General features: G+C 40.1%; 2 protein-coding genes across 2 annotated transcripts in view; both read left to right on the forward strand.

The window, feature by feature from the left end:
• LOC117939498 lies at window positions 1-6224 on the forward strand. Its single transcript, XM_034864911.1, has 4 exons — window positions 1-667; window positions 1656-1821; window positions 4706-5427; window positions 6101-6224. The coding sequence occupies exons 1-4, from the start codon at window positions 212-214 to the stop codon at window positions 6122-6124; spliced, it is 1368 nt and encodes a 455-aa protein (XP_034720802.1). The 5' UTR covers window positions 1-211; the 3' UTR covers window positions 6125-6224.
• A 4985-nt stretch (window positions 6225-11209) lies between these two features.
• LOC117939701 (ornithine decarboxylase-like) overlaps window positions 11210-11707 on the forward strand; it is a 5254-nt gene continuing 4756 nt past the window's right edge. The window contains exons 1-3 of the mRNA XM_034865191.1: window positions 11210-11219; window positions 11403-11515; window positions 11634-11687. Coding sequence (XP_034721082.1) covers window positions 11210-11219; window positions 11403-11515; window positions 11634-11687 — 177 coding nt within the window. The remainder of the gene's footprint in view (window positions 11220-11402; window positions 11516-11633; window positions 11688-11707) is intronic.

The raw sequence follows: 11707 nt of genomic DNA on the forward strand, positions 1-11707 counted from the left end.
AGTCACACTTTTTCATAGTTTGGCTTGTCCTACGACTTACAGTGTGCGACTTATGTATCAAAATATATATAGTTTAACATGTTTTTAAACATTAATTCATACTGGATGACATGAACCGAGAAGTAATCATTACAGTCTACAGCAAGGAGAGGTTATGTGTTGCTCCTGTACCCCTGAAAAAATTAACTGAGAAAGACTGAACACAAACAAAATGCCGCAGAAACGAAAATCCTATTCTGCCGATTACAAACTGCAAGTAGTCAAATATGCAGCCGCGCACGGTAATCGAGCAGCAGAAAGAAAGTTTGGAGTGAGTGAGAAACTTGTGAGGGACTGGCGAAAAATAGAGGCTGCTCTTTCTGCAATGAAGAAGACAAAGAAAGCTAATCGCGGGCTGAAACCGAGATGGCCAGAGCTGGAGGAACGAGTCCAAAAATGGGTGTTTGAACAACGGGCTGCCGGGAGAGGCGTGTCACTGGTGCAGTTACGTCTCCACGCCGTGGTAGTTGCCAAGGAGATGAAATTAAAGGACTTTGCAGGCGGGCCTTCTTGGTGTCAGCGCTTCCTGCAACGCAACCACCTCTTTATTAGAGAACGGACGTGTCAGAAACCGGCAGCAGACGTTCAAGCCAAGGTCGACAGTTTCCATGAGTTCGTTGGAAAGCAGGTAACCGAACACAACGTGTCACAGGATCATTCTAACATATCAACATGGACGAGGTCACCCTCACGTTCGACATCCACGAAGTTTCCCAGAGAAAGGGCAGAAAAGTGTGAATAGGGGATTTTTTTAAATATATGCAATTTAAAGTCCAGAAAACCCGATATTCACTCTAATTTAAAAGGGGGTTTGGCCTCTCAGATAATGATAATGAGCCTATCAGTCTTGCTTCTAGTGAATGTGAAAGACCACCAACAGGGCTGTAACAAACCACAAAGTTTTATCATCGATCGTTTGTCTGTTACACTGTAACGTTATCACATCATGGATAAAATATCTAAATATTGTGACAGAAGGCCCAAAGCTGAGCTGCGAAGCGCTTCGCAAAAAGGAATTTAACATTTCTTGTGCCGATAAGCCTCACATTTACATTGCTAAACTCCTGTTATGCCAATGTATCAAGCTTAGAGATGTATAGTAACAAAGTAAAACTACATCTTTGCAATGAGTTTAATACTTGTTTCTTTGCTGCATCGTTACTCCCTAATTCTTAAAGCGGTAGATGGCTCTGTCACCGGGTTTGATGAAGCTGGCTCATCAGCCAATCAAGCTGTTTCATAAGAAGGCCGCGTCTGCTCCCGTTCTGCCTGTTGCTCTGCCGCCTGCCTGTATTGAGAACATTTGAGCTTTGTTAGTTTGTTTCGAGATGGAAGACCCTGAAACGACCCCTTCAACTTTGAGTGATCGTAGCGATGAGGGTGAGGAAGGAGATGGTACTCTGGGATGTTATTTACAGAAAACAACATAATACAATACTTTTACTTTCAGTACTTGAGTAGTACATTTTAAAACAAACTTACCATACTTCCGTACAAAAAAATTGGGGCCCATTTCATCTGGGACTCTAGTACTTTATACATGTTCTGGTCAAGCCAAGGTTTGAATTATAATCATATAGTAAATGCATTAATCTTCCTTCACGGTTTTCTCGCAGGTTTTTAAACTCAATGCCCTTGGCTGCTGCCCGATTCTTTTTTTTGGACGTCGGGGCCGCAACGGGGAGGTTTCCGGGGACATAGTCCACCACATCGCTCTGACTGATGGGGATGTCCAGGATACAGTGAAGGAAATGAGGAGACTCTATGACCACCTCCTGAAATGTAAGATTACCCTTCTTGAGATAAACACAGGGCTTAAAGTATCCCGGCACCGTGCCGCATCTCTGGCATCGTGTCAGATCTCGGGGGTGCGGTCGCGAGGAAAAATAAATTTGGGAACTTGCATGCGGTTTAACATTTTCGAGTCAATTGATTTCAATTACCAATCATATGAGAGGAACTTAACACAGAGCTTAAAGTACTCAGGCCCGATTTTAGAGAAATACCGGTAAATGCATTTTAAAAGTCCACACGGGGTTTGTTTTTGATGCGTTAGGTTTAACCAACCATCGAACTTCCACCTACCAATGAAACAAGTTATAGCTTATCAGATGCAAAGGAGGCCGGGGCTTGTCCCAGAGTATAGTAGTCTGGCTAAATGAAAAGATAAACAAAGCAAAGTTTTTAATAAATGTACATGAAGCAACTAATATCTGCATGGAAAAAATCACTAAGGTACTAATTCGCTTTCTTGTTGATGACCTGGCCAGTAACAACACATCTAGAACTTTTTGTTTTCACAATGATTCATTGTAGGATTGGTATTATAGCAATGTGAAAATCTACATTGACTGTTATTTAATATATGGTCGGAAGAAGTAAACAGGTATCCAAAATGTTTTACTTGTTAAAATTATGACTTTTATTATTATTGTATTGTTAGAAGGACTTTAACTATTTTGCCATTCAAATGAACTTTAATGAGGGTATATTGAGACATTACACTGTAGAAAAAAACGTTTTAGGCTCAGAATTAAAAAAAAAACAAAAAAACTAAAGTCACCCATCCCCGCAACCAATTAAATTGAATATATATTCATTTATTACACTGGAACTTTTATTCTGGTATTTGTCTATTAGGGCGCTTTAACACCTGCAATCCGGTAATTGAACTCTTGTGCTAACCAAAAGCGAACCAAACAAGCGTACCGAGACCTGCTTGATAAGGTCGTCTCGGTACCCTTTCAATCAAACTCTGGTGGGAATGTGATCCTTACTCATACCGCCCGACTACACATACTCCGCAAGTCTGAGCTAATGTCTCCTGTTGTCAGGTGTGTTTGTGTCTGTCACTTGCATCTCCGTGGTCAAACCAGCTGCCGCTACAATTGAAGACAGACGCCGGCAGAGCAGAGCAAAGTCTCGGTGACCGGAGCAGATGTAGTAGCCCGCGAAAAAACAAAAAAAGAGTGGAGAATTTTTGCACTAATCCAGAACGCAAAACCATCTTCCAGTATTTACTTTCTTGCTCCTCCCCACAGACACATCCAACCAATAAGAGGAGTAGACGTTCTTGCGTGATTTGTAATGACGCATTTTGGTACACTTGGTGTGAAACCAAACCGAGGGCAAATCGCTTCAAATTATTATCATTCTATTTTAGCCTGTTTAACTATTAAATTACATTACATGTCATTTAGCGGACAATTTTATCCAAAGCAACTTAAAATTGGTATAGATGTCAGAGTATGCACACCTCTGGAGCAACTATGGGTTAAGTCTCTTGCTTAGGGACACATTAGCTGATCTATTGCAGTGGGAATTGAACCCAGATCTCCCACACCAAAGGCACGTGTCAGATCCACTGTTTTCTCACCATCCATTGTCATGACCGTTTTCAATTACTCTTTAATATTTTATGTAAAGCACTTTAAATGTCATTGTTGCTGTCAACATTGCACAGTTTGATTTAACTTGAATCTGTCCTCTGTAGTACCAACGTAATTTGGTTATGGATGAAACACTGCATGACAACTTCTTTGGTTTTCTCAACGGGAATTCCGATGTTTTGAGAAGAAAATGTATTTTCACAAAATGTTTCCCACTGAATTGGAGATGATGTGCAGATAAACTGAAGTAGTTCCACCAAGTCACCTATACTTTTACCAGAGACGATCCAAATGCTTTCTAACTTTGACACGAGAGGTAACCATAACCTTTACAAACCCACTTTGAGTTTCATAATCCAAATCTACATTAGCATCCAACTTCACATAAACTTATTCCATCACATTGTTGTTTGATTGTTTGTAGTCTTTTCAGATGCGAGGTAATGTGTTGGAAATAATCAATTTTTCAGAAAACATGAGTCACTAGTCCTACATGTGGCTTTTAAAATCCCTTATGCCTTGTTATTCTGAATTTTCTTCATTTATTTTCCTATCTGAAAAAACCTTTTAAAAACATTTAGCAAGTTTGAAAAAGCTCTTGAACTTAGGGTATGAACATCTTTAACAGCCTCTCACACTTTTTTGATTATTTGAACCCAAATGACAAATTTGCATTGGAAAAGAATGGCTTTGAAGTGACGATAGATACTTTATGCCCAAATACTGATATAAAAATATTAATTTTTATAGGCAAGAATCCCTTTTATACAACTGTTACATTTACAAAGCCCTTGAATTATTTATAAGTGTATTCTTTGCAAACAATTACCACATAACAATAACAAATAATTGATTGTTTACATATTTATAAAAAACAAATCGGCCAACCACCGCCCGATTTAACTTTTGGAGAGAAATGTACAGGACTTCACCCTGCGGTCGACAATTGCGTAACGTGAGTTCAGACTTGTCAGTTGTATTGCGGCGTGAGAGTTTGGTAACGTAACCAGATCAACGTCACTGGCTATCGTAGCAGAGAGAAACGTTAGACACAGTGAAGGTAAAATAAAACACAAGCATTGAACCGCTCGGGAGTTTAACAATAGGTACCTGTGTCCTGGAACAACTAAGCGGTTCTCGCTTCCACTCTTGCTTCGTCTCTTCCTGCCAGCTCTCTCTGCTGCCTTTGCGTGCAGTCAACATTTTGAAATGTTGAGAAAAAAATAAAATAAACGCTCTTTAAGATTCACATTGATGGCTGCTTATCTGTGTTTCAGGTTTACCTATGGATGTCCAGCAAGTGATTGCTGGGGAAGAACATCAGCTGGAGTCAAGCTCCAGTCTGGAACAGGAGGACCCAGAGCCCCCGCATATTAAAGAGGAACAAGAGGAACTCCAGGCCAATGAGGCTAAAGTGCAGCTTCAAGGGCTGGAGGAGGTTGATATCACCAAGTTCCTATTCACTCCCTTCCCTGTGGAGGAAAAAGATCAGCAGGAGTGGAGCTCCAGTCCAGACCCAGAGGACACAAAGCCCCCCCACATTAAAGAGGAACAGGAGGAACTCCGGGTCAGTCAGGGTGAAGTGCAGCTTCAAGGGCTGGAGGAGGTTGATATCACCAAGTTCCTATTTACTCCTGTCCCTGTGAAGAGTGAAGATGATGAAGAACCACCTCAGTTCTCACAGCTTCATCACAGACTAACTGAAGAGATAAAAACAGAAGCTGATGGAGAGGACTGTGGAGGACCAGAACCAGCCACGAACTCTGATCCAGATTGGAATTCTGATGATGAGACTGGAGATTCTTCTGAACCTGAGACAGATGACAGTAATGATTGGAAGGAGACCAGAGACCCTCAGTCAGGTTTAAACTCTCTGAATGATAATGAAGAATATGGCAGTGATCTGAGACGTAGTACTGGTGGGAGAGAGTGTGGAAAAAGATCTGGTGCCAGTGGACATCTGAGATCTCATGCAGGAGAGAAAACATTTAGCTGCTCCGTCTGTAAAAAAGCTTTTTCAGACAATGTAGGCTTACAGAAACACATGTTAGTACACACAGGAGAGAAACCGTTTAGCTGCTCAGTATGTGAGAAAGCTTTTAGAATTATTGGACATTTAAAGACTCACATGAAAATCCACACAGGTAAGAAACCATTTAGCTGCTCAGTCTGTAAAAAAGATTTTAGAGTGAGTCGAAGTTTACAGAAACACATGAAAACCCACACAGGAGAGAAACCATTCAGCTGTTCCATCTGTAAGAAAGCTTTTATAAAAACTGGACTTTTACGTAGACATATGAGAGTTCACACAGGTGAGAAACCATTTAGCTGCTCAGTCTGCAAGAGAGCGTTTTCAGAGAATGGAGGTTTACAGAAACACATGAGACTACACACAGGAGAGAGACCATTTAGCTGCTCAGTATGTGAGAAAGCTTTTACAGAGAGTGGAAGTTTACATAAACACATGAAAACACACACAGGAGAGAAACCATTCAGGTGTTCCGTCTGTAAACGTGCTTTTACAGACAGCGGTAATCTTAATAAACACATGAGAGTCCACACAGGAGAGAAACCATTTAGCTGCTCAATCTGTAAGAAAGATTTTAGAAGTAGTGGACATTTAAAGACCCACTTGAGAATCCACTCAGGAGAGAGGCCATATATTTGCTCAGTCTGTAACAAAACTTTTAGAGTGAGTGGAAGTTTAAAGAAACACATGAGAATCCACACTGGAGAGAAACCCTTCAGCTGCTCAGTCTGTAAGAAAGCCTTTACAGAGAGTGGAAATTTAAACATACACATGAGAATTCACACAAAAAAGAAATCATTTGGTCAAGGAGAGCAGATAGCACGATAGCTGCACGACTCATCACCCGCTCCATATCCTGGCACCACATCACTCCGGTCCTAAAATAGCTACACTGGCTTCCCATTTCTCCCTGGATCACATACAAAATCCCGGTCCTTACCTACAAAGCCATACACCACCTGGCCACGTCATACCTCACTGTCCTCCTCTCCCCCTACCAACCTTCACGGTCCCTCAGATCAACCTCAGCCGGTCTTCTCTATGTCCCCAAGTCAAAGCTCCGCAGTTTTGGGGACAGAGCCTTTTCCAGGGCCGCTCCCAGGCTCTGGAACTTCCTCCCCCATGAGATCTGCATCTCTGAGTCAATCACCATTTTTCAGTTCCGTCTAAAGACCCATCTCTTCTGTTCTGCCTATCCTTAGGTTTTAAAAAAAATATATTTATCTGCTGTTTCTACTCTGTAAAGCGACTTTGAGCTTGGGAAAAGCCCTATACAAATTCAATTTATTATTATTATTATTATCATCATAGCCTCAGTTAGGTTTAAACCCTCTGAAATTAAATGATTTAAAAGTGTTATGAGATGCAACACTGTGGATCCTTAAAAGTCTAACATCCAATACATAATTATCAAGAAATTATGATTATGAATGTAATGCAACTGTTGAATCCCAAAGATGAATTTGTTAATTTTGGAAACATAAAATGTACTGTTTTCAAAATGGAACAAACTGAAACTCAATCCAATTGATTTGACCGAAACTCTCTCCTAAATGGAATGTGTTCTGTAGTCACAAGGAACACCCACCCAACTCATTCTCCCAGCAGACTCCCCAGTCTTCCTGACTAAGTTTGAAGGGGTGTGAAATCACCATCCCTCTAAAGGGCAACAGCTACTGCTGTCACTGCACTCCAGATATTCTTCTCTAGCAGATGTCCCAGTAAATCAGTTGTCACTGTTTTGTACAAAGTCTACCAGCTAACCTGAAACAACAGAAGAACAAAGCAGTTAGCACCAAGCTAACTAGCAGGTCTGAAGCTTCATACAGCCTGCAGAGTTGGTATGCAGAGACTGCATCTCTCAGAGACTTTATTCTCCCAGCTTGGCTTTTCCACAATGACACTGACGGCTAACAAAAGGATTTCGTCATGTGATAATGGGACCGACTGGGCTAGCATTAGCATAGCGACAGCAGCTAAGCAAAGCTGTTAACTGTTGTGCATTTATAGATTTGATTTATTGCCATCTAGACCTACTGTATACTTTTGTAATTTTCTTTTAGTCAGGTTATTGGATAGCCTAACTGCTAAGTTGTCAATTTGGGCTTTGACACCAAGTCTAGCATGTAAACATCCTTCTTTCTAAACATGTTACTTTAACAAACGCAGATTGATTTTACACATCACCCCCCCCCCCCGCCACACACACACACACACACACACTCACTCACTCACACACACACACACACACATTGATAGTAGGCAAACCTTTGATTTCATTCTGACATAGAAAAGTTTAACTAGTACAATTTCGGAGTAATTTTTATGTATGTGAAATATTAGCGTGTATTTGTCTAAGCTACTGGATGCCTTAAATTTCCCTTGGGTTGAATAGAGTCTCTATCTAAAATGCTGTGAGGAGCCCCAAGTCTGAGTTTATCTGTTCTCTGTTCAGTCCAACCAATGTGGCCTTAACAAAAGAGCGTCCATCTTCCATTTGGCCGTCTTGTTTGAAGTACATGTACTTGTTCTCATGTCGCTTGGACGGGAAAGACACCAGAGCTGCGTCTCATGGTCCTTATTTGACAGCTCCTCGGCTTAACCGAAAGTTGTTCTTTCCCTGCTCGGTGAAGGCCGTTTCAAAGCTCTTATTTGTGCCCCAAGGAACGAGGATGCGCATCACAAAGGGATCTTTGAGGACTTATAGGCGAGGATCCAGGAAAGCAGCTGAAGGAGTTGCTAACTTCACCCAAAAGCTGACAAATTCATGTGACGCTTCAGAGGGAAGGATGTCTCATCCAGTTATTTCCCTTGCGTCTCTCCCGTGCCGCTCCGGTGCGAGGGACTAAGACTCAAGGAAGGAAGTGGACGGCTTGAGGCATTTTAAGGTCTATGGGATGCACCTAAGGAAATCTCGGGAGGAGAGAGGAAACAAACAAATGTGTTTTAGAGGGACGAGACGTTCTTTCCTCTGTGTCTTAGCAACCTTATAGCTGCACGGCTTCCAGGAAGGCTGCCCACGTGTTTCCTTTGTCCAAAATAAGAGCTTTGAGACAGGGGAGCTATCTAATAAGCAGCTGTAGATGCAGCCGTACTCAGTTTGGCTAAACTATCTCATCTATGTAAAAAACAAAAAACACACGCATTCTTTGCCTCCTTTTGGCTTAGGTTTTCTAGTTGCTAGATATTGTGTATTTTACTTTTGCGCTTTTCATTTTGTGAATAAATGTTTTTTTTTTTCTAAAATACGTCTATGCAACTTTGTAAAAAAGAAAATGTCGCCACACTCTTCTGTGACATTAAGTCCGAAATCTTTCAACATTTGCTAGTTATTGGTATGTTCAATTTGAAAACTAGTTGAGTATATTTCTGGATTTTTCCAAAAAGGTGACTTCATGTACATTGAAGGGATGGTTTAGAGTAATTTCACCCTAGGGTCCATTGCACCATTACCTCAAACCAAACAACCCCCGCCCCCAAAAGCTTTTTTCACCTGGGTCATACAATGGGCGAGTTAGTGCTATCAGCTGAATAGCTTAATGCAGGCGCTTTTAATGTATTTAATGATTAAATAAGGTAGTGTCTCCAAGTTAACCTCTATTTTGTCTCACTATGTCTTAAGGGTTTGCTTTTCTAACATTAAGTTGCATAACCGGGCTTCTAGCTGATAGCTTTGCTTCTTTCATTTTCCTGGAGCTGATCATTGGTTGAGCCTTAGCCCTATATGTCTATTCTTCCATCCATTCGAATGGTGATTGACTGTTTTCCCCACGTCGTTCAGGCTTTGGATGCCATTTCATGGCATTTGAATTCAGTTTGGCTGAGCAGCCTATAATATTCTGCCCTTTATATGTTTTTCCCTCTCCAATCAACTTTTTAATCTGAAAGAATATATGTTAATGGTAAGTAGTTTTATCTATTTGTTTAGGATATTGTGCAATATACTAATTTTATTCTATTTATAGATGTGTTTATGTTATGTGTTGGATAAATGGTGCTATGGATGTCTAGCTCAATCAATCAACTTTGATCAAAATCTGTTTTGTTATCAAAAATAATCAAATGTATGTACAGATGTTGAAAAAAGTTAGTTTTTTTTGTTTTCTCTTTTGAGTAAAACAAAACAGTTTAAACCAGAGAATTAGGAACGTAGTTGGTTGCTATGATAACAACAGTCCAGCTAACAAGTTTCGGTTCCCAAAATGTTCAGGGAACGTTTTTTGGTTGCGGGAACGTTCCTTGAAGGTTAGTTTGTGTGTTGGTTGTGTTTTGGTTGATTGGAAAGTTTTCTTAACGTTTGGGGACGTTCGTTTTTGGTTAAGATGTGCAACTGCTTAAATATTATGCTGTTAATGATGTTGACACCCAGGTGTCAGTACTCCCCCACCATGTCCACGTCTCCAGATTATTATTATTATTAAAGGCCAATTATTATGCCATGGATCAGGATACTATGCATCCTGATAAAACTCCCTTGGCCTTTGGAATTAAAATATATGTATACTTATGCCCCCTGTATTTTAACATAGGGGGTGTATACTTATGCCCCCTGCATTTTAACATAGGGGGTGTATACTTATGCCCCGGTATTTTAACATAGGGGGGTGTATACTTATGCCCCTGTATTTTAACATAGGGGGGTGTATACTTATGCCCCTGTATTTAACATAGGACGTGTGTACTTGTGCCCCTGTAATTTAAGAAAGAACATCTATTCATTTATGATATATTATTCAATCACAAAGAAAATTGGTCTCCTTAAAGGTTGGATTTTTCTCTCATTTTTTAGTTAGGGCATTAAGATAAATTTCCAAAACATGATTTTTTTTTATTCCTCTTTTTAGTCAACTTAAGCATGGGCGTATAAACTTATGAGCACCACTGTATTTTCAGCCACATGGACATTGTCATCGAACATTTCAGATACTGCCATTTTTGCAAAAGTGAGTAGTGTTTACTTATTGTTTTTTACAATGAGTTGCTGTATCAGTTCAGTCAAACGTTGTTTTGCATTGCTGCAAGTTAACCGACAGTCCAACTTTACTGGCTGAAAGGTAAAATAAAGATATGTTAACCTAACTTAACTTTTCAGTGATTCGGCCTAATGTTTAGACTAAACGCGTAGCAATGAATGTCTGAAAAAGTAGTCGGTTAACACAATTTCAAGTGACTTTTCCAAATATAACCTTTATACAGCCTTTTGTTGGCTAGTCTTTTTACTATGTATGCAAGGTTCAGATCCTCGTGGTTACACATTTTCACTTTGTTGCTTGTGTGTTTAATATGTTCCTGACAGAAATGTGTCCAAAACTGTGTCCAAAACCTCAGTGACTGTTTGAATAATGCTAAGCTTTCTTCATATGTGGACAAACGTGGAAACCTATGTTGGGTTTAGGTACTCCTTAAATTAAATTAGTTCATTTTTTGAACACGTTTTAATCAAAGTTGTAGAACTGAAAATCTATTCAATTATATTATGTGTCATTTTGTTGCCATAATCTTTTTAAGTAACCATTGGTCACATTTTTGTTACAACTCATGCCCCTGGCAGATTGCTTACAACTTGTTCTGTGTGTTATTCCACTTTGTTGGTTATGAAATGGTGGGCGGGGTTATGTCAAGACTGGCCAATCAAAATCATCATGTCCTCATTAGTGTTAGCTGGACTTACTGTCAAACTCACATCCAGTTTTCATGCTTCATAGAAAGGCTGCAATAACACATACATAACACCTAAGACATATCGAGGAGCATGGACCGCGGTAAGATAAAAACCTCTTTGGTCCTACTCATATGGGCCTACAGTTTGGGTTTTTGACTACATTAGCATGGCATGATCTAGACAAATGGCTGTGGACAAAGACGGACAATGTTGATTGGGATTGGAATCCAGGCTTACATTAACAATAATTCTATGCTTTGACTTTGCTTGTTATCTCTTGCAGGAACAATGCAAAACAATGATTTGTCCCTTGAGAATTGTGACATTGACATTTTGGACAACGGGAGGACCAACAAAGATGTCATAGACAATAAAATAAAAGAGCTGGGCTCAGTGGTAAGTATCCGGGACATTGTGTCCCTAAATCTCTCCGAAGTATGAATTTCTGTGTGTAAAAGTGTTGTTGGATAGTCAAGATTCTTTTCCATACATAATGTGAACTTTGTTTACTTAGGACAATGAAGAGCCGTTCTATGTGGCAGATCTAGACAGCATGTACAAGAGGCACGTCCGATGGCTTACCAATTT

This window comes from Etheostoma cragini, chromosome 24 (assembly GCF_013103735.1).
Source record: "Etheostoma cragini isolate CJK2018 chromosome 24, CSU_Ecrag_1.0, whole genome shotgun sequence".
NCBI classification, from domain to species: Eukaryota; Metazoa; Chordata; class Actinopteri; order Perciformes; family Percidae; genus Etheostoma; species Etheostoma cragini.